General features: G+C 36.8%; 1 protein-coding gene across 7 annotated transcripts in view; it reads right to left on the minus strand.

Annotated features, from left to right (window-relative positions):
* The window catches only part of Cdh8 (cadherin 8), a 380999-nt gene that overhangs the window by 179057 nt on the left and 177263 nt on the right, over positions 1 to 24679 (minus strand). For all 7 annotated transcript variants that reach the window (XM_008834248.3, XM_029564091.1, XM_017798462.1 and 4 more), the window contains exon 4: positions 21805 to 21924. In XM_008834248.3, coding sequence (XP_008832470.1) covers positions 21805 to 21924 — 120 coding nt within the window. The remainder of the gene's footprint in view (positions 1 to 21804; positions 21925 to 24679) is intronic.

The following is a 24679-nucleotide window of genomic DNA, read 5'->3' on the forward strand; positions in this document are numbered from 1 at the left end:
AAGTCTTTATAGGTCTCTTCCCCTAGTGAACATTGTCAGATATTATTGTTTCTTCAAATTCATTGAGCAGCTTGTGACTTATATTAAAATTTATTTTTATAATAAATATGCCCATCTCATTTTTCCTTCTCTGGATTTTTAAAAAATTCAATGAGTCTTGCTTCCTGAGTCTGGTCAACCTTCCCCCACTTCCATGCCTTACTCCTTCTGCTACTGTATGAGCAATTCCTTTGAATGTCTTTGTTTAAGGAATCTTAGTGGTGATAACAGTTACGGCAAGATAGATTTTGTATGTGAGCATGTGAAAGAATTCATAATAAAATCTACTGTTTTCTTAATATCTGCTTACTTCAATCCATGCCAATAGATAATCACAACTCACATCTAGTTTTCCAAGAACATTTGGTTGAGGTTTTTGCATGAGATTTGTCTGCAGCAAAATACCTTCATGAGGTAGAAGTCTAGTCTTTATGACATCTTACCTGTTTGATGAAATTACAGAGCCTGAAGTTCATAGATTTATGTTGTCTGTTTTTAGCCTAAGAATACAAAGAATGTAAGCCACTGATGTCTAGAAACTTGCAGTCACTCCTTGGATAGAGCAATGTTGAGTAAAACATTATCCCAAGAAGGAGCTTCTTTGATTGTTCATGAATGGAACACACAGGAGAGTTCACATAACACAGGAGAATTAATCAATGACAACAAAAATAAGTGAGTTTCCAAATAAGAAATTTCTCTTTCAGGTGAATTTGAAGATATCACTTAGGGATTTGTGTGTATTTGTGTGTTTGTGTGTATGTGTGTGTGTGAGGTCCATATACACGTGAATGTGGAGACCAGAGGTTGACCAGAACGCCCCAAGGATCTCTCTTTCTTCACCACTCCAGTGTTTGATTACAGAGGCTCACTGCCACACCTGGGTTTTTACTTGTGTGCTGCCCCAGTCACTTTTGTTTTTATCCTGATTTCTCTCGTTTTTAGAATAAATAATGCGAATGTTTGGTCTCAACATTGATCAAAGAATTATACCAAAGAAATGGGTGTGAACAACCTGTAAGATAAACTTTTCTTGCCCTCTGAATTACTGCAAAAAATATTATTTTTTCCAAGTGACATTGCTAGCAAATGAAGCTGAAATCCATTTTTTAATCTTCAATTTCAGTAGGTATCTCCATACCTAATAATGCATGCCCATCTATCCATCTATCCATTCCACCACCAATCCATCCTAAAAATGCACATTTCCTGAAAATGTGCAGAACTCATAAAAATTATGCCGTCAAGAAAGACAGCAGTGATAACTACCAAGATTTGTAACTTTCCCCTCTTTTTATTTTATTTTAGCTTATTTTATTTCATATTTTATTTTATTTTTTGGAGTTAATATAAAGCATTGCCCTAAAGGAGTCCAAAGTCAAGGGGATACCATTGATTCTTGATAAACCTTTGACCATTCTTTCCATAGCTGCTTGTCTGATCATTTAATGTTCTCTCTTTTTTTTTTTTTGGCTTACGTATTTAGAGGCAAGTAAAATTTTATAAGCTTTATAGTCTTTGTGTATGCAAATGGCCTGTTACAACAAGGAAATTCTAGGGGTAGTAGTTCTAGTGTGAGTAGATTTAATATGCAAAGAAGTCCTAAGGGGAAGAAATCAGGGAACTGGTAAATAAATCCACATTTTTCCTTCCTTAGTGATTCTTCTTCATACTGCGATAAGTCTGTCAAAGACTCCAAACATAGCTCTAATTTCTCAGGCAGGCACAGCAGGAGAAGCCAGGAAGCCCTGTTACTGTCTTCTGCCCTCTTTGGTTTTTAATCTCTGTATAAACATGGACAATGGTATTCAAATCCATGGCTCTGAAAGAGTATCTTTAATGAGACAGGCACAGAGGTAAGGGATGAAGGTGCTGTAAAGCAGAGTCCTCTGGCCTGAGCCAGCCCACATCTGAAAGGTGAAGCCTGTCCTGAACTGAAAATCCAACTTCTCTCACTTTGAGCACTGCCAGCATGTTTTGTTTTCCATCACCCTATTTATCACGCCATATTCATTCTCCTTATGTACTTTTCTTCTTCATTTTGCATTTACCAAAGTTAGTCTCTGAAGCTTTAAATATTCTCCACCGAATTTTCCTACTCCAAAGTACATGACCATTGCTTTGCTTACTTCTCTGAGCACTTTAATCCCATTAGAATATTTTTAAATTAATCTCATCATTCCATGTTGTAAAAGGATAGCCCTAAACTTAGAATTTTAACACCCAGCGACTCCTAGATGCACACCACAGATGCTGTGACCTTGATGAAGTCATTTGATCTTTTTGATCCTCTCATCGTTTGTAAAATCAATGCTGTGATGTCTTTTCTCTTTTCACTAAGTAGTAACCACCGTCTGCTGGCAATTGTGCTCTTCTTTTCCCAACCATCAAATCTTTCCTCACCTTCATACCACTGGTAGAAGAAAAACAATAAGCAAATTGACTTTTCTATTAATGTTTCAAGAATACCTAACACATAGCAAGCTTGCTGAATGTTAGTGCTTTCAATGTCGATGCATGAGTATCCTTTTCCCCTTCCTTTTAAGAAATTCCTATGGTTTGAATATACATCCCTTCCAAAACTCAGGCTGAAATATAATTGCTTTTGCAACAGTACTAAAAGGTGAGGCCTTTAAGAGATGATTAGGCCATAAGGGCTCTGCCCTCCCAGATGGATTAAAGTTGCTATTGCAGGCATGTATTTCTTAAAGGGAGACAAATCAGACTCCGACTTGCTTGCTCCTATCCTTTCTTTGTCCTTCTGCCTTATGATGCCCTTTGGTGCAGTAACAAAGACCCTTGCCTCATGCTGGTGCCTTTATCTTGGACTTCACAGCCTCCTGAACTGTGAGAAAATAAATCCATGTCTGTTGTAAACTATCTAGCACATGACACTTTGTTGTGTTAGCACAGAAAGGACTAAGGCAGGAATCCCATATAAAAATAAACACATAACAATTAATGCGTGCCTGCAGACCTCTTCTGAAGATGTATAGGGGTTGAGAGCTGAGTTTTCCCACTTCTTCACCTTTGTGATGGAAAACTCTTGGCAGGGAATACTCAAGAGCCTGAGCGACACTGCCCTACTTAACAGGGAGCTGCATGGTGTCATTAATGTATGCCTGTGAAACATTCTGAATATCTCAGGATCAAATTACTGTTGTGCTTTTTCTCTCTCTTATATAAATATTTGCACGTGTGAAAATTCAGCACCTTGACATTTATCGAAATGGTTGCATTGAAAAATGAGGTAAATTGACTCAGAGACAGGTGTTGGCAGCCAGTGCGGAAGAAGACAGCCTTTGTCGATTTGAAAAGTGGCGAGGTGAATATTCAGAAACAATGTATACCGGGGAGGGGGCTGAGCCATCATTTGGGAGTGCTCCTGGGCCTGTGTCTGAAAATACAGTCTGGACCCTGTGGTCCTAAGCTCAAAGGCCGCTTGACTGAAATGGTAAGGATGGGTTTGGTCTGCATAATAAAGATGAACAAGAGCTGGACATGTAAGTCAGTTGATACAGTGCTTACTTAGTATACATGAGAGGCAGGGGTCAGCCCCCAGCACCACATAAACTGGCTGTAGTGACCCACGCCTATAATACCAGCATTTAGGAGGTAGAAGCAATTGGATCAGAAGTTAAAAGTCATTCTTGGCTGCATAGTAAATTAAGGACAAGCCTAGGCTAAAGATACTGACTTATGAATAACAAAAAAACTGTAAAATTAAAACATAATTTCAAACATAAATTCATTCTATAGCTAATGGGTACTTTACCAATAATTTTTGCTTCACTTTGGCCAGTACTGAAAGATGCAGAATCTGGGTGTTTGTTCTGAGATGAGGCCCTTCAATGAAAATTATAACTTTGATAGTTAAGGAACTCAAGGTATGGAGTGGAAGCTACATATTTTATAATCTGGATATTTACATTAGAACTCTTAAAGGTAGCTATGGTCATTCATCCTTCAGGAAAAAAAAAAAGAAAAAACGGAGCTGGAGAGATGGCTAAGGGATTAAGAGGACTGCCTGGTCTTGCAGAGGACCTGGGTTTGGTTCCCAGCATCCACATGGCAACTAACAACAGTCCATAACTCCAGTTCCAGGAGATCTGACCCTTCTTCTGGCCTCTGTGGGAATTGCACAACGTGGGTGCACTTACATACATGCAAGCAGTACACTCAGACACAAAAAATAAAAATACTAAATAAAAAGATATAAAGAGCTGGATTATAGATATGTCAGATAACTTAATCAAGGTCATATAACTAGGAAATGTTGAGATAGAAGTTGAATCTGAGTCTGTTTCCAAAATTCACCATGTTCTCATATACCCTGTTGCCACCCCCATAATTTTAAATCATGTTAATCATATTGGCATGACCTAGAATCCATTCCCTCATTAAGAGTCACCACATGGAGGATTGGCTTTGTTCAGATCGAATGCTTAGATGCAACACATAAACACACCCTTCCTTCTGCACATTGTCAAGTTGTTTTAGGTGAAAATCTGAAATCACTTGCTTCTAGACTATAGGAGACACATTTAGAGTTTTGATGTGATGGGAAAAATCCATATCCTGGCGTCATGTGCGATTCCCCCTCATTTCTATTTTCAAATGTTATAGAAAGTGATGCCATCTCAAAATAGACTCCACTTTGGTGATACTAATATTTAATTATTGCAATTTGGTGTAATCAGTGCAAAGGAAATAGAATGTGGAAGGGGATGGGTTTATTTCCTTCTAACTATTGAAGAATAACACTAGAAATTACGTGGTAAGAATAAACATACAAGCTGTACAGCATTTATAAACATTTATAATGATAAATACTTATCATTAATAGTTTTGGCATAAGTCTACTGCTGTTTCAGATTCTTAAACTTGCAAAAAAATTTTATTCATTATTTTTATTTATTTTGTGTGTATGAATGTATTGCTTGCATGTAGGTAAGTGCATCTGTGTTGTGCAATGCCTGGGGAGGACAGAAGTGGGTGTTGGAGCACCTGGAACTGGAGTTATGGACAGTTGTTAGCTGCCGTGTGGGTGCTGGGATTTGAACCCCAGACTTCTGCAAGAATAGCCAGTGTTCTTAACTACTGAGCTGTCTCTCCAGCCCATAAATTTTTAAATGTAGTAAAATGTGATTACGAAAAATGCTATTTTTGATATTCAGTCAGACCTGAATTTGAATGCTTTCGTGTAAGTCTAAAAAGAGAGAAAAGTTTATTGCACAAACTTTGTGAGTTTTCTTCTTTCCTTGACCCCATTTTGCAAAGATGAACCTGAGAACCAGCAAGATCCATTCTCAGCTTGTGCAGTTAGCAAATGCTTTATCTGCTTTATTGCTCAAGGCCTGGTGCGCAGTGTTTTCTATTATTCGTGTTTATATCTGAGACATTCAGCTTACGCTCTCCTTGGAGTGCAAGCAAGGAAAAGAAACTTGAAATTTGTTTTGCTATTTAACATAGTCTCTTAAAAATATTTTCATTGCAATTAAGCAAGCTCAATTTCTGTCTTTAAGAGATTCATGGGCATCAATACAAAGGCAATTTCTAAAGGTACTACCACATCTATTATTCGTGTTTATATCTGAGACATTCAGCTTACGCTCTCCTTGGAGTGCAAGCAAGGAAAAGAAACTTGAAATTTGTTTTGCTATTTAACATAGTCTCTTAAAAATATTTTCATTGCAATTAAGCAAGCTCAATTTCTGTCTTTAAGAGATTCATGGGCATCAATACAAAGGCAATTTCTAAAGGTACTACCACAGAAACAATATAGGAAACACAGGATTCTGAATGGCAAATTACCCATTACCACAAATTGTAAAACAGCTCCAAAATAATTCTTAAGTTATGCTCTTAGCCCTTCCCCATGAAAATGATTTTCTTCCCTTTTTCAATTATTTTCACTATGGCATCAGGTACAATGAAGTTTGACAAACAATTCATTTACAAACACATGCTTAATAGCTTTGAGTAGTAGCTGGGGAGGTGGCTCAGTGAGCAGGAGTGCTTGCTACAATGACATGTGGACATACATTCAGATCCACAGCACCCAAGTTTGATGCAAATCATGACTGTATAGCTGTAACTACAGCACTGTGGCTACCAGGAGACAGGTACACCACTGGGGTTTGCTGGCTGGCAGTCCAAGTGAAACGTTTGATGCAAATCATGACTGTATAGCTGTAACTACAGCACTGGGGCTACCAGGAGACAGGTACACCACTGGGGTTTGCTGGCTGGCAGTCCAAGTGAAAAGCAGTGAACTCTAGGTTTAGTGAGAGACCGTGTCTCAAGAAAATAAGAGACTGAGGGTTAGTGGAAGACACCTGATGTCCTCTTCTTGCTTCCCCCAAAATGTATGGGTACAAACCCTAGAGCATACAAATGTACACACAAACATATGACACATATCCATAAACACATGTACATAGTTTGAAAGAGAAATATCTCATTTCTATGTCAAAAGCACATAGTTTCCTACCTATGGGGGAAATAATATCTCTAGTAATTATATTCAAGATGTCTATTGATTCTGTGTCCCAGGGATGTGGTCTAAATTCATCAAACTGACTATTCAAAGATGTTCTGTTATTTTTTTCGACTTTCTTTTCCTAAAATTAAACTCCGTCATTCAAACAATAGAAGCAATAAGCATCTATCTTGTTTCCTTCCATGTTTTCTTTATGACATTTGTACATTATACAAGAAAATATGCAGCCTACTTATTTGGATGGCATCTGTATAGTTCTGTGAATTTCAGGAAGCAAACTCAATTTATAGCACACATTATCTTGTCTCTGACCATGGTTATAAATAACAATGTATTTATTTAATTGAAAAGCAAGATTAACTTAAAGGACGGTACCCCCATATTTAGCCTATTTTCTCCCCTACCCACTTCACTGCCTTTTCCCCAACCACAGTACAATCTTTTTGAATTTGTAGGTAGGATGGGAAGAGTTTGGAATTAGACAGACATGAATAAGAAATTCAGCTCTGGCTTTTACTATCTGAATAATTTCCAATCATATGTTTTCCCACAGTTTTTATGTATACTATGGATCCTAAAACCCACTTTACATATTTTGTGAGAAAGGTGTAAAAACATAGAGCAGATTATTGGAGATCAGTACAAAGCCATGTCCTTCTCTTCGCTGCCCAAAAGAGGGTATGATAGTTTGGAATGCTCAGAGACACTCAAGTCACAGGAAACACAGAGGCTATCCAGAGACAGTTCAGTGATGTGGTCTTTTCTTATGGATAACTTATGTGAACAATCTTGCATCCCTGGTCCATAGCTCCAGTTCCCAAATGACCAGATGCTGATATTTATCAGCATAACAAGAGATATATTCTAAATTTCTAGTGTCCTAGTTAGCTTCAGTTTTCAACTTGATACAATCTAGAATTATCTGAAAGAAAATCCTCTATGGAGAATTGCCAAGCTCTGAATGGCCTGTGGGAATGTCTACGGGGGTTGTCTTGATTATTAATTGACACAGGAAGACCCAGTCTACTGTGGGTGGTATCACCTTAGGCAGGTGTCCTGGGCTGTACAAAAGCTTAACTAAGCATGAGTCAAAGGGTGACCCAAAGAGTTCCTACCCTGACTTCCTTCAATGATGGACTGTGATCTAGAACTATAAGCCAAATAAGTCCTTTCCTCCTCTGAGTTACTCTTTGTCAGAGTGTTTTTCACAGTAATAGAGAAAGCAATAAAGCATCCAGAAAACATCTGTTTCTGAAATCTAGAATTCCCAAGCTTGGCTATAACTAAATCCTGCTGAAGGAATTGATTTTGAATTATATTTTTGTATATAAATATATATGTATGTTTATGGAGTTGTGTATATTTTTCTAGTTCATTTAAAGGATTACTTTTTCACTTCTTATTGAATTTTTGAGAACTTCATGCAATATATTTTTATGATATTTAGACCTCCTCTGTTATCTGCACACCAGGTAATAATCCTAACTGCATATACTCCGTTATAGGTACGAGGACCTATTGAGTCAAATTTGTGTGTCCAAATGCCCTTTAACATGGGTCCATCCACTGGAGCCTGGCTAACCTATCAGCATCACACTTTATGGAAAACCAGCCCTCCCTCTCTCAGCAAGCATGGGTTGTCAATAGCTCTTCACCTAGAGTTGGGACATATTATCCACTTTCCCACTTCTAAGCTTGGATTTTTTTTCTGGCTTGGATGTAAGCGGCTCTTGTACCCACTGTGACCGCTGTTGTCAGTTCATGTGTGTAACTGCCCCACTGTCTGGAAAATTCTGTTTCCTTGTGGTCATCTACCACCTCTGGCTATTATGATCTTTCTGCCCCCTCTTCCACAAAGGGGAAGACTTTTGTTTATTTGTTTGCTTGTTTTTGTTGTTGTTGTTGTTGTTCTTTTAAGCTCTAACATAGGACACAGAGCTAAGCACCAGAATGCAGAGAGGAACTAGCTATGATCCCTCAACTTGTAATAAAACTTCTATTCATATGCATATATATTTTAACAGTCTTTCTCAAAAATGGACATGGTATTCTCTCAGAGTTTAGGCAAGAGGAAATGATTTCTTATAGTCACTTCTGGAATTTGAAAGTAGAAGGAGCTAGAATATGTGCTTATTATGTCTTTTCCAGACTCTTGGTGAATTCCTACTGATGTCTTAGACCATACCTCAGGGAATACCCCAGGCTTCAAGGAAAATGGTCCCCAATGTTAACTGAGCACCTTCTCTGAGCTTTCAATTATATGTGTATGAATGCCTAATTGTTTTTCAAGCTGGAAATTTAGATAATCTTTCTCTTTGGAAGTTTTATATAAAGTTACCTTTGCTATAACACAAAATAGTAACTGCTAAGTATTTCTAAAGAGGTCTATTTAATATAGTTTTAAGTTTTGAAGATGCAGAGGTAGGCCATAGGCTTGGCAGACAATGAGCTCTAACACTACACACAAACACTGTCATCTAGCTCTGTCTGAATCTACATCTACCCCATCATAGATATTTTGGGATAATGGTGTCTAGAATCAAATGAAAGTCTTTGAACGTGCTAAGTAACCATTAAGCCATCTTACCATGTTCTACCATTAAGCCATCTTCTCAGTCTAACACACATTTGTAAATGTATAGGAATTTTCACAAATTTGCATCTTTTGGATATAGGTTAATTTTAACTTTTAGGTAAACATGCACAGTCAAAATCAGTGGAAGTAAGTCTGTCTTCCATCAAATCATTTTCAATTTATTCAAATGATATTCAGCTAGATTTTAAAAGACAGAAAGAATGTCATAATAGAAACAGAAAGTGCAATTCAATTTTTTTAGGAACATGACACATTATAAGCTAAAAAAATTTCCTGATCCTATTGAGTGCCCCATCAGTAGATGAATGTCACTAGGAAATATATATATTTGCTTTTTCCTTCCCCTGGCCCTAGCCCAACACAACTCAATGTGACAACAGGGTTTAGCACACTGAGGAACATCTGTGATTCTAAGCTTTTCTCCTCAATACCCACTTCCAAATACCTTACCAAAATGTCTCCTTTTTACTATAGCTTTGGTCAGCAATGGGTATCCCTCTCTGGACTTAAAGATAGTTGTATAATATGTATATAGCATGATAGTCACACTTTTTCCATAACACATAAGGAAATTTATATTTCTATGTTCTTAGAGTGAGAGGGAGTATGTTTTTTTTTTTTGCTGTTTTTGTATTTTGCTGCCCTGATTCTTATTCTTTTTTTAATTGTTTAATTTAAATTATTTATTTAATAGCCACAAATTAGAAGAAGCATTTCATTACAACAGCATTGACATACTCAAAAACAATTTCCATAGCTAAGATGCATCTCTTTCAAAATTGGCTGTAAATTTTTAGGTTTATAGTTGAATTAATACAGTTATACAATATTGTACTTGGTATAAACCCTATAAGACATAAAATTTAATGAGGTTTTAACCTTTGAAAAGATCTTCATTTCATTATTAAAATACAGTTTCATACAGAAAGATTCATTTTTACTGCAATTAACACTCAGATGTTTGCACATGCATTTCTAATCTCTATATATTTGATTATTACTAGTCACAGTTAGTTACTTTCTCAGATCCTTGGCACCTGAGCATGGATATAAAGACATCAGGTAGATTTCATGGTAACGTTTTTCACATCTACTAATTAATAAGGAACAAATTTTTATGCTTTGAAGAATTATTTTTTAATGTTTTAAATTTAATAACCACATGATTAGAAGAAGCAGTTCATTACAGCTTTAACATATTCAGTAACACATTCCAGAGCAAGGATACATCTCTTTCAAAAGTGGCTATAAATTTTTAGGTTCACAGTTGAATTAATACAGTTATACAATATTGAACTTATTTCTATCCATCATATTAGATATAAAACAATTAATGCAGTCACTGGATTTGCTCAGTTTACTTTGTCTCCCACAGAAAAGCATACAATAAGAAAATAAATGATTATGTCTATATAGATAAGCCTCCAGCTGTCTTGTTTACTGAAAGGAAGATTTAATTATCAGCAGTCCTGGAGAGGGGCAAAACTCATTGTGGGTGCATACCTGTAACCTTATGCATAGGTCTATTAGAAATTTGAAATTAAATTTTGTTCTACTCATCATCCCTGCCATCAACATTGGGCATTTCAAACAATGCAGTGAGATGTGAACTTACATACAGGTAAAATCAGTCATGTTAGGCTCTCATTACTTACTTAACAATTTATTCATTCATCAATTTGTCAAACATATATTGATCATAAGCTGTATATACCAAACATTTATCACCTGTCCCACTATGGCCACATAGTATTTAAACTCAGGAATCACCACAATCCTATCTTTAATGGGATATTTTTAAATAACGACTTTATTTAGCATAGAGATTAAGTGAGACTGTAAATCAAGACACAGGCCAACTACATGCAGTTGACTCCTAACAGCTTTATTTAGCTCACACCACTGTTTGTTACCAATGAAAGATAAGTACTCTGTGAAGAGTCACTAGCTCTCTCTCTGTTTTCTCCTAAAATAAACATGAAACCACACACTGAAACTTCTCTACTTCAGAAGCTCTGAACATGTAAGTGTTAGGTTAGAAAGGGATGACAGGTGACCTGTTTTCTGCATTGCTTTTAGAAGTGAATAACGAAGACTGGCTGAACAATGAAAGAATAGCTTAGGAAGATGCTCTCGATGTTGAGAGCGCTCTTCAGCTTTCTTCAAAGTCTTCCTGGCTGTGACCTTATGGCTGATTTATCTGGGGGATATTCCAGGAGGCTGAGAGTTTACTTAGAAGAGGTTTCACTTAAAGAAATAACCAGTCCCACTCCATCTCCGTGGTGGCTAGTTACTTGGCTACATAGCATGATCTGGAGGGGGATGGAGATTTTTACATCTGAGCTAGCTGTATGATGGGAGCAGAGAGTACTAGATAGGTAAGAGCACATCTCCTCTGATACACCCATCTCACTCAAAATTCAAAGCCTATGCCCCTGCTTCCCATGCCACTCCTGCTTCTATGATTTCCACTCGTAACGGGGTTTTTTTCAAGAGAAGCACGGGTTTCATATTTATCTTTGCTGGCTGTACTTCTTTTTTATTTCATTTATTTTTACTTTATGTGTATGTGTGTATTGCCTGTATGTAAGTAAGTGCACCCATGTCGTGCAATGCCCTCAGAGGACAGAAGAGGCTGTTGGATCCCCCAAAACTGGAATTACAGAGAGTTGTTAGCTGCCATGTGGGTGCTAGGAATCGAACCCTGGTCTTCTGCAAGAGCAACCACTGAGCCATCTCTCCAGCCCCACTGGCATACTTTCCTGTCACCACTAAAGTACTGTGCTGTTCTTGGTGCAAATGCCCCACCATAAAATAGAACAAAAATAACATACTGCATCTAGTCCATGAAAGCAAAAAATAACACAATTAAAAATTCTAAGGTTATGCTTAATCTACAAAGGTAAACTTTTTTAAATTTGATACTTTGCTAAATTATGAATGGTTAGAAATCAGTATTGATACCTACCTTACTGTTCTTTTTTAAATATTAAAAAATATTTATTCATTTTTATGTCTGTTTTGCCTGAATGTATGTAAGTCCTTTTGTGTCATGTAATGCCTGTAAAGGTCAGAAGAGGGCATCATATCCCCTAGAACTGGAATTAGGGACTGTTGTAGGCCACTGTATGGGTGCTGAGAACCAAACCTGGGTCTTCTGCAAGACAAGTCAGTGTCTCTAACCACTATGCAACCTCACCAGCCCCAATATTTGCACTTTTAAAGTTGAATTTAATAAGAGAATATCATATACACATATGGAAATATTATGCTGAACCTCAGTAATGCGTACAATTAATGCACCTTAAAACGTCAGATACAAACGCAACAGGTGAAATCAGTCATTTAATGTTATACGGCAACTGATAGAAATACTTGAATTTCTAAATTCTAGGCCTAATTTATTTTACATAGAAAGGTCTCTTCCATCTGATACTGTGAAGAAAGTGAGAAGGAAATTTTTCCCTTGAGCATATGTTACCTTTTTTTCATTGTGGGGGATTTAACCTAAGGCCTGGAGCACACTGGGCATCCTGTGCCTCTCACTAAAATACATCACCAGTTCTCCTTCTATTCTTTCTTTCTTCCTCTTCTTCTTTCTTTTGGAGACTTTCAAGTGTTTTATTTCTTTCTTGGTAGCTCTCTTTATAAATAATAACATTAATATTTGAGAGCTTAGTTGCCATTATTTCCCTTAGGCACTTCAACTATTTAGATAGATTTTATTTGAAATATATTTTCTGAGATTGCATAACCCAGCTTACTCTCAAACCCATAATCCTGGTGAATTTCCCTCTAGAGTGCAGGGATTACAGGCCTGCACCACCAAGCCAGTTGATTTTTTGTTACTGCAAGCCCTCATTCAACAGTTCCCCTAGTACGTACCCTTCACTTGTTAAACTACCATCACATTTTCAGAACTCATTCTCTGGGATCAAAAACTTTCAGAAAACACTTATTTCCTTGTTCCCTACAAGTTTTCTTGGTTAACAACCCCCTTCACCCCTATATCATGAACCCTATAACATGTTTTATATTTTCATATACTTGTGTTGTGTATATATGTTGAAAAGACATATTCTCATATAATTTAAGTTCTTCTAAATATAACTAATAAAATTTAATACAAATACCTATTTACTATTTATTGTGCACAACCTCCTCAGTGCCTACAGTATGACTTAGCATTCAGGAAAAGATGACTAATTATCAATGAGTATAAAATATGAGGTGATGCCTTCCCATCAACGTATACTCCAGCATGGTTGACTTCTTGAATTTTTCTGAATACTGCTTCTCTGACCTTCACAAAGCTGATCCAGTTACTAGTCCCCTTTATCGGTGAGGATGGTAATCTCAGCAATGCAGAAAACCCTGTATGTTTGCTATTTATCACTTTACTCTGAAAGCATAAAACTGACTCAATTCTGTGAAAGCATTTTATGAAGATTCCATGTATTATCTTGATTTTTCTAAAAGAGAACCCTCCATTATGTAGATCCTCTTCACCCCCCGGGGTATTTTTCCTTTGTTCTATTTTTTTTTAATTTATTGTATTTATTTAATAATCATATGATTAGAAGAAGCATTTCATTATAGCTTTAACATATTTGAAAACAATTTCCAGAGCAAAGATACATCTCTTTCAAAAGTGGCTAAATACCAGACTGGTGGAACTAACCTTCTTGGATGTTTAACAGCCATACTTTGAGGTTTATACTAATTTGGTCAGAGGGATACAAAGGAAAGCTTTTGCTCCTTGTCCTCCTCGGTCCAGGGGACTATGAGCATCTCTCAAAATGTCCTGTAACTGTGGTGAGCCATCTGTCCACTTGATAAAGGAAGCCGTGGAGACCCCACCACATGGACTTGAACCAGTTTCTAGACTACAAAGAGGAGGGTCGACATAGAGGAAACATTTTTTCCTCCATGATTCCAAGTGTAGACAGCCATGGTTGATCAGGATCTTTGATTTATCTTCACATGGGCAGAACTGGTAAAAGACAGGAGCCAGGGGCTCCTCCCAAGACCATGTGACACCTGAGGAACAGATCCTCAACTGGCCTTAAGAGTAAAAATAAATTGGTTTATCTGGGCCAGCTATATGGTCTTAAACACCCAAAAGGAAAGTATAAACAAAGATTAAAGGGGTCAATATAATTTTTAAGAGTCCACATGTATACCAAAGACTACATAACAAGAAACAATGCCATACAGGAGACACCTTACTTTGAGATGTTGGCCAGGGTGGCCCAAGCGACTCCCAGACAGTAACCGAGCATAGAACTGGGAAAATAAATAGCAGACTTCAATCTTATCTAAAGGAATATTGACAACTGGTTGCTGCTAGATGAGGAACAGCTGACTTTCCTAAAACAAAGATCTCTAGATCGGCTGACTAGATTCAGCAGATGGACAAACACTGTAGAACAGCTGGGGGTGCCAACAACACAGTGGACAGTAACAGGGATGACAGAGTATATAGGCTCCAGTGGGGAGGGGGGCTATGGGAGGGTTCCATTTGGGAAATGGGTACACAGATGAATAAGATTGTTTGGGATGTTCTGTATAATATACGCACAAAAATATCATCAAATAAAAAGATGAGTTACATATGAGGAGGAAGCATAAACATTTACTTCATGTTAATTAGTAGAGATGATAAACACTACCATTGAAATCTACATGATGACTTTATATCCATTCTCAAGTGCCAAGGATCCGAGTGAAACCGACTGTGACTAGTAATAATCAGATACACAGAGATTAGAGACACGTGTGCCAACATCTAAGTGTTAGTAGCAAAAAGAGTGAGTCTTTCTGTAGGAAACAGTATATTTTAAAATGAAATGGAGATCTTTTTAAAGGTTAAAAGCTCATTCAATTCTATGTCTTAAAGGGTTTATACTGAATTCAATATTGTATAACTGTATTAATTCAACTGTGAATCCTTTGTTCTTTTTTACAGATTCCATTGATATTGAGACAAATGCTATTTATATCTAAGGAAGAAAGATGTTCTCAGGCTTTTTGTTTTGTTTTGCTTTGTTTTTTTTAAAAAAAATAAGATTAATGAATTAAACTAGTTTTTTTTTAAGCAAGTCATTTTTCATATTTCAGCTTGCCTAAAGTTCAAACTGTCCTGAAACTTTAACCTTGTTTCCTCAGACAATTAAGCATTTATTATTCACTCACCCAGCATTTCATTCACACTTTCAGTCTTCGGTAACTTAAAACAGACTACAATTGCTTCTCACTGCTGTTCTCAAATTAGAGTTTTGTAGATAAATGCTACGTGTCTCCCTGTGTGTGCCCAAAATGCTCTAAACAACCATATGGTATTGGGGGTAGTGGGGAGGGAAAAGAAAAAAAACAAGGCACTACTTGTAGAATACAAATAAGCTACTTGAGCCTTTTGAAGTACATTAATAAAAGCCATTCACAAAATGACGACACATTTTACAATTCCTGCCTCTCACTTCATGCCCAGCGCCTCACTACCTCCCATGCCTATGTATAAAATGTTTGTTTCCAAGTTCAATAGGTCCCTTTTCAAACAAAGAACTGCCCCCTGATGTAAGCTACACCTCGTGGAAGACAAGTGGGGGTATACAAGAACATCAACCATTAGGGTACAGTCCCAGACAGCTTTTGTTTCAATCCTGCCTCAAACACCTTGAGCAAGAAATGGTATGAAGTCACACTGTTCTCAATTAACAACATTCGATGACAGTAATACCTAACTCAAAATACTGTGTAGAAAAATTAATATAAATTTGATAAGGCAAGCGAATTAAATTAGCATAGTGTTAAGAACATGACAGACATTCAAAATGACAGTGGTCATCTGTGCTCCCATCATCTCATTCTAACGCTATTACAATTTGACAGTATATTTTCTATATAAGGATAGGAGATGTATCTTAACTTATTCTTTCTGAAGACTGTTCTGGCAATTGAAATGTATAGGCACAAATTATTCCACCGATAATTTGGCTTTATGTGCTGTCAAACATAGAATGGGTAGAAATGTAGTGATTTCCTTTGAATTGTTGATGTTATTTTTACTACTACTAGGTTTAGTCATCACATCCCAGTGACCTCAGGAACAGGAGGGTACATTCACAATCCCTTCTTCCTTATCATTGGCCTTGAACTTTCCTATATTCTATAAGTGAATCTGAGCAAGAATTCATGGTCATCTTTAGGCCCTTTTCTTAATGTTAATTCTGTATGGCCTGCACACTGAAGAGATAGATCTGGAAATGATATGAATATGAATATTAGCTCTAAATGAATTTTAAACAAAATGCAATCGAAGTTAAAAAATAGATTTGAAAACTGTACTCCCAGTCTGTATGTTCTGACTTCTCTATGAATTGTGACCAGGCTTCCTTCTCTCTGGTAATTCATTCTTCCTTTCTTGCTCTCTCTTTTTTTTCTTTTATTCTCAATTAATTAATGAAGCATGCTTAGGTGCAAGCTTCTAGGCATGCAGATACATGACCCACAAATCAGTGAAACCCAATTTGTCTCAGACAAGGCTTTCTAGTATGAGAACTGATTAAACAGTATAAAAAGTCAGTACATAAAATAATCACTGGTTTAGTTAAGCACAAATGAGAAAATAAATGCAATATCTTTCTGCATTCTTGATAGCTGAAGTAAGTGAAGGAGCTGTCCCTAAGACAGAGAAATTGTTATGCCAACGGAAAATAATTCCACAACGTGGGACTATAATAAGCCCTGGAAAGCAGAATTTATCTGTTTCAAACTCGAGAATTCTGCTGTTAACAGTCTCATGATGACAAAACAAGATACTTTATTCTTTAGTTTCTTTTTCCTATGGAAAATATTTTCACATCAAGGACTTGTTGACAGGAGGCAATCTACTTTATAAAGACTCAGAATGTGATTGCATTGTACAGCCTGTTGACTGAGTGTTCAATATCAAGCTCTTGACCACTTTACCTGCAAGTCTGGCCCATTGTTATTATTATCAGATCCTTGTGCAAAAGGAAGTGGAATCTGACCCCACAGAAGTGAGGGTGCCTTCTAGTATTCAGCCAATGTTTTGACTGAATTGGGCTGTGTCACTTTTTGATATCCTGGATAGGCCAATCATGCAGAAAGTCACTTTGTTGAGAATGTCTTCAGAGGTATTTTTGTCTTTTTTAATATTTGACTGTTTATTCTTTTTCTCTTATGTGTATGAGTATATTGCCTGAATATATGTATATGTACCCATGTGGTGCAATGTCCATGGAGGTCAGAAGAAGGTGTCAGATTCCCCTGGAACTGGAGCTAGTTGTTAACTGACCTGTGGGTGTTGGGAACTGAATTCAGGTCCGCGGCAAGAATAGCCACTGCTCTTAACGACTGAGCCACCTCTCCAACCCCTGTTTGGCATATTATATAAAATGTCTCTGTTCATTCTTGAAATTTTATTTTATGATTCTGGTATTTTGAAACCTGTTTCAAATTTAGTGGTTATTATTAATATTTTTGACACATGGAATGCATTTTAGATGCATATAAATACTAATTCTTCCACTGTCACTCATCCAACACTTGCTAAACTTGCATGTTATGAGTCTTAATACTACTTTCACTGAATTAATAAGATAAGAACTTTTCTCTTTACTTTGAACAGACATTGTATGAAATCCATAGAGACCCAACATTTAGGTCTCCTTTCACAAAGAACTTTACAGTGGAGCCCATCCTCTTGCCAGGTACATCATAGCCCCTAGCTGAGCATTGTGTGCATGTCAAGTCTGGACATTCATGTACAGTACGAGACAGTGTGACTCAAGAATCCCCAAGTAGTCATCCAAGATGTAATTAGAACTGGCTTGCCTGTTCCTCCTTTCTTCCAAATCTGACACAGATGACTTATCTGCCAAGCTGGTTCCCTGACTCTTGATGTTCCACACCATGATCCCTAATAAGCCATTTGTATCCCTATCTATCTCAACCTCTATTTCTCTATGTACCCAATTGGTACACATCTTCGTTCATCAGAAAAGCTATTTAATTTATGTGATAGTTGATCTTGGTTTCCAACTATCATGGATCAGTAATCAACTCACAGACAAATCTTTGGGCACTTTTATGAGGGGTTTTCTTGATCAAATCAATTGAAGTGGGAAAGTCCACCCTAATATGGGCAGTACCTTTCAGTGACAGCCCAAATAAATGGAAGTCTGGGAAAGGAAAACTTGATTTTGTTTGATTACCTATGTGTTGTGATGGCTAGTTCATCTACCTGTTGACATCTTGCTGCTGTGGCCACTACTGATGTCATTCATGGCTGATATTATCAACATTTGAAGGCCAGTGCATCTGAGAATTCGCTAATGCTTCAAGGCCGACTGCGATTTCACTGATTAGCTACCAGGTCCGGTGTGAAGCCAGTAACTGCTGAATTATCTATTTTGTGTCATGTAAGTCAATCTAATAAACCCCCTTTAATACATATATATATATATGTTCCCTTTCAACATATATATATATTCTCTTTTAGCATATATATTCATAAAATTAAAATTGCAAACATTCTATATGCTCCATTTTTTCCTATATTTTCTAATACAAATTTTTTAAACACGACTCATTTATTTTTACTTAACTTTTATATCCTCCCCCTCTCAATATTTCTCTTATTAGCTTCTAAAAAATTTTTTTTGTTAGCAGAGAAGTTTTATAGAGACAACTAGAATTATATTACCTGAGAATAAGTAACCGCCTTTCCCTTTCATTTGAACAGTGGCAAATGTAATAATGCAAGAATTGACAGGGAAACATACACATTTCACTGATGAGCCATTTCTCCAAGGCCATCTAAGGTCCAAATGATATACTGTTTACAACAGGCCTCCTTGTGGACAGAGGAAGGCGTGTCTCTTTACAATCCAGTCCCCAGTTAGAGCACTTCACAAGTGTTTTCCTGCTTCAGCCACAGAACTTGGGCTTCTTCCTTGTTGAATTTTGAACTTAGACTCTATTTTCAACCTCATTGCAGCTGTTTCACTTAACAATGTCACACTCATTCACCCAATATTTACTTTGCAGTTACTTGGTGAGTTGATAATAACATTTTTCCTCCAGCATTATCCAAAATAATGACAGAACAAACTTTCTAAACCACAGATAGGAAAATTTTATATCGGTCAAACTGGGCCTGATAAAGCTAAAATGGGCATATCGAGATAGATACTTATTACACTGGGTAGGAATCTGAATAATAAAGATTCTGATAGCATTGATTTAAGCAAATGGCAATGTATAATCTATGAAACTTCTAACTTAATAGAAAGCCTCAGTTATCTATTCCACACGATAATTTATACTTCAGATATAGATTATTAAAAAAAAAAAACATCAGCATGCTTATACTGAAAAAATCTGTCGTCCAAAATAGATTGTGAGATGCCTGCAACCTGAAACTAGTCTTAATCCCCCTCTCTTAGTTTAGTGTCTGCACATGGTGAATGCTCAATGGATATTCTTGGTTTCATATCTTAACTGTGCTGGAAATGGTGAACAAAGTGGCCCAAATTAAGAAAGAGAAGGCCATTCAAGTCTGCTTAAAAACCAAAGCATTTTTATCTTACAGAAGCCCTTGCATAAAAATTTTTACCTATGAAAAGGGATGTTCTATGATGTTGGATGTAGTGTGTCTCTAAACTGTAATTTCAGCACACGGGGCAGGAGGTAGAAGCAAGAGGCTCAAAGTTCAAGGCCAGCCTCCAGTACACAGTGAGTTGGAAGCTAGCCTGGGCTACATAAGACACTGTCATAAAAAAAGAAATAAAGTAAGGGATGAAGAGGGAATGAAAGAAGGAAAGAGCCAGAAACAGAGGAACAAAATTCAAAGAAATATGACGTAGTAGCTTGAAACTAAGAACCTAGATGTGAATCCTAGCTGTTTCCAACACTGCTGTGAAACCATTGACCCTATAGTAGAGTATCTCTAAACTTTTTCCTTTAAATGACTACTTGCTCTGCCTTATAGAAGGTCATCTAATGGGCTCAACTGAGATAAAGATTATGGCAGACTTCTTCCTTGGTTAAAAAATATAAATATATATAATCATAGTTATAAATAATGCAATTTACAAGTGCTTTCCTGTTTCCAAATCTATGTTCAGTTTTTATTCATAACTTATTTGTATATAAATGTACTTCTTACTTTTAAATTCCTGCATATCTTTTACTGTTAAAATTTTAAGTTAATTAATGATTGACTTCATGGTGAGTCTTGGAAATGTATCTCAATAGTGGTTAAAATTTATGAATCACAAAAATTTAACATCTACATATCTGCATAGAAGATGAATATTTATGATTGGAAAAGTGAATATAAAAACCATCAGATAGAGAAGACAAATACATAAAACAGTCACTTTTTAAAATAACAATTATTCATCAATAACACTGATATGAATAAAATTTAAAACAGTTTCATAAAATAGATTTAAGTATAGCATATTATAGAAACAATTAAAATATATGCCTTCATTTGCAAAATGTTTTATTCTATAAAACTCATTTCCAAAACAGGTTTTTAAAGAGTTGCCTGTGTATGCTTATGTTTTTATCCTAAGTAACTTATCCAAATTTATAGAAGCTATATCATAATTTCTTTGGTTATTATTGTTACATATATACGCATTTGTGCACACAAATACATGTGTGAATATATGTATATTTTAATAATCTACTGAGTCCATTTTGTGATGCTTGTATGTACATGTATTTAGGGATAATCACTTGGGATTTGATGACCTATCAGGAAGCTTATCCCTGCAGAAAACTGATTCTCCCTCCCTTATCAGCCATTGATTGCCTGTAGCTCTTCATCTAGAGGTAAGACCCTATTGCTCTTGAGAGAGAGTGGAGGATCCAGGGAAGATTGGGGGGGCAGAAATAATGTACCTACAGTACTCATACATAAAATTCTCAAAATGAAAAAAATAAAAATTTAAGCTGAGAATTCAACTTTCTACAATCATCATGATGTTAAATACTTGAGAAATTGGATAAATCAGAGCAACTAGCACTTACTAAATGGGGTGTTAGGACAATGAAAAGGAAGTCTGTACCACCAACAGACTTTACAGCCTTGTCTATGTTTAACTTAGGCTGTAATTATGTAAAAGTTCAAAGTATCTGCGATGCCTAGATAACAAGTGAAGAATCCAATGGAAAAACGGAATGATACAGAGATACTATTGAATGATCACCACATATTTCATGCTTGGTATTCAATGCTTCATTAAACCAAGACAATATAAAGGGGGTAACCTCTGTACCGATTATACACATTGACAAATTGAAACTTAGAAAGTGACTTGTCACTCAAAACATCAAAATAGGCTACTGAATTTACATTTAAATATGATATTTAGGTTGTCCCTTTACTCTAGAATATAAAATGGGGTCAGACCATCATTAAAAGGGTAGTGTGCTACTCAGGCTCTGGATTATGTTAATCAGCATCAAATGATGGCAGGGCTAACCTTGTACTTCACAGTGGATATTCAAATATTATTGGTACCAGCTGTGAAATACTTAACCATAACAGTTCATGATCCAAATCCCAGGAAAAGTGTTTCCCTGAAGCAAAACTTGGTAAGTAGAATTTAAAATTTAAGCCACAAACCTGTTTCAGGCTCAATGGAAAAATAAGGCTGTCCTTCCAAGATACTATAAACCAACTTTGCACTGTTTCCGTAAACTGGGTCATCAGCATCAGTAGCTGTTACATTAGTGACAGACGTACCTAATAAAAAGGAGAGAGAGGAAAAGGAAATAATTAACACATTATTCTTTGCCAGGAGCTAAATTTTACCAAACATATCATACAGAAACCTGTGTGGAGGAACACAAGAAGGAATGAAGCCCCTTTCAAAGGATGGAGATAAACTGCTTTATCATAACTTCAGCAACATCCAAGTCTTTTGAAAAATAGAGAACCACTACATTGGAATAATACATAACGATAACACTTTTAGTTTCTATTATTTAAGATGTCTTTGTAGTTTTCATTTTAAAGATACCCATTAGACTCATGTGGCTTAGAGACTAGGCATATGAATCATATTAAAGAAATATGAAGCACAAGGTTAATAATATCATCTAGCATGTAGCACTTGAGTTTTATAAAAGTACAACTGAATGTACCCAGAAAAAATCCTAGCATTGTAAAAATCTGTGCATAAATACCAAAGGAGTATTTCGCTTCATCCACATTTAATTCCTCAGAATATAAAAGTAGATAGGAGCCACCAATTAATCACCGTGTTTAGGTAATTAGAGTCATGGATAATAGGATGAAAACCTCTTCTCAGATTAATCTTCTCTTTTTTGTGTCTTCCTTCAAGCAACATCTGAGCACATGAGAGCTTGCCTGAACTACAGTATATATTTTAATACAAAATTCTTACGCTCAAGAAGATTAGAGTTTGGTGACAGGAAGAAAGAGAAGGAAACAGACAAACTGACACAGAAATTCAGCCAAATGAAATATCAGCAAGTCCCTCTTTTGAGCCAACACTGGCAGAGTGGTCAGGGACAGGTTCCTAAGGCAGGTTACACTGAAAGCCAATCAGACTCTATAGGCCATATTAATTATGAAAGAGCGGACATTAAATTGGGTTGGAAGCAGTGAGTGAAGAGGTAGATGGAGGGGACATCTAATATCATCAAACTTTATTGTATGAAAATCACAAAAATTCAATTAAAAATAAACTTATTTTTAAAAAGTGAAATTAAATACCAAAAATAAAATGAATTGAATAAAAATAAAATTAAAATTAAAAGAATGTCAAATTTAATCCATAGAAGGACTTCCCAGCAATGACTTAATCTTAAGTAAGACAAAACATGCCCATGAGACCGTAATAGGGCACCTTCTTGACCATAGCTATGCCATGTTAAAGTCTAGGCTGACTCAAGTCTCTAATAACATCAAGCAGTTGGCCCAGGCTACGGGAACACATGTCAGCTAGACTTCGGTTGTCTTGGGAACAGGTCAAAGTATCCCAGAGTGCACCTAGTAGCTGCAGATTTATGGCTTCTCTAGGTTATGCTTGGCTTGCTTCTGCAAAATAGTAACTGTTACTTAATAGACTATAAATTGTTAAGGGAGCTCGTCACCTCTAAGCTTGGGAACTTCAACTTTTCACCCCTGGTTACGGTTTTTCTGTATAAAAGCTTACCCTAGAGATGGCTCAGGGCTGCAGACTTGGGTTCCTGACACCCATGTGTAGTAGCCCTGGCTAGTAACAACTTTCATTCTGATTGGTCTTCTCTGGTGAAGTGCCCCACAACAAGACAGATGGTCAAGTTCCTAAACTGGGCAGAATGTGGGGCATCTGCTGTGATTACAGTCATGGTAGATAACATATATATATATATATATATATATATATTAATTGAGGTTGCTGGTTTCAATAAGAATGTCCCCTAAAGGCTCCAAGCATTTGCCCACTTTGTCTCCACTTAGTTGGTAGAGCTGTTTTGCCAGACTTTAGGAAGTATGGCCATGCCAGAGGAAGCAGGACACTGGGACCAGGCTTTGAGAGTTCTTAGGCTTTGCCTGCTTCCTGTTCCTGCTTGAAGATGCGATCTTGGCTTTCTGCTTCAGCCATCTCTGAGGTCATGCCTCCCCTGCCATTATAGTCTCTCCCCTGGAACTGTCAGCCACTCAAAGTTTTCCTTCTGTAAGTTGTCTTGGTCATGGCATCCTATCATGGCAATAGAAAAGTAATACATTGAGTGACTGGAAGAGTAAATATGTTACCTGGTGATTTAATAAAAACTGCTAGTAAGTGTCACCAATCATGTTCACAAGAAAAATGCTGAGGTAAATATTACTTGCAGAAATTTTTTGCTGGAGTGAATGCTTCAAAATCTCCTGGAGGGTAAGTAAAAGGGTCTAGACTGGAGCATTTGAGAAGTGATGCAGCCACAGCAATATCTCCAATGGATTTCAGGGGGGCGGGGAATCTAGAGCTGGGTTGTTCATTGAGGAAATGGGGACAACCCCTCACTATAAGACTGAAGAACTGGGAAATAAATTGGCCTCTAAGAGCGGAGCCTTGGCCTTAGGCCAGGCAGCTGTCTTTAACCAAGGCAATTACAAAGTGGTGTCAGAGATTATCAGCTCTGAGCTGTCAACTGCCAATGTTCCCAGTGTAGAGAGGAAGACTGTCTTAATCTGAAGGAGATAAGGGTACATCTGAGCGGCATGCCTTGGTGAGGACTGAGACAGGAGAAAGCTCTTACAGGATGTTGTCAATCAAAACATTTCCGAGATGTTTTCGATTGCAGTCACTGTTCAGGAAAATATAATGTTTGTTGAGCAGCTGACAGTCCTACAAAACTGGAATTTATCCTAAAAATGATGATTCTGAAGTTTTGCAAAATGCAGAGCTAGAGACAGCATGCTTTGAATATGACATAAAACACATTCCACCATACGATGTGAACAACTGTGTGCGTGTGTGTGTGTGTGTGTGTGTGAAGACTCACTT

Source organism: Nannospalax galili, unplaced genomic scaffold (genome assembly GCF_000622305.1).
Source record: "Nannospalax galili isolate Female #2095 unplaced genomic scaffold, S.galili_v1.0 scaffold716, whole genome shotgun sequence".
Taxonomy (NCBI): Eukaryota; Metazoa; Chordata; class Mammalia; order Rodentia; family Spalacidae; genus Nannospalax; species Nannospalax galili.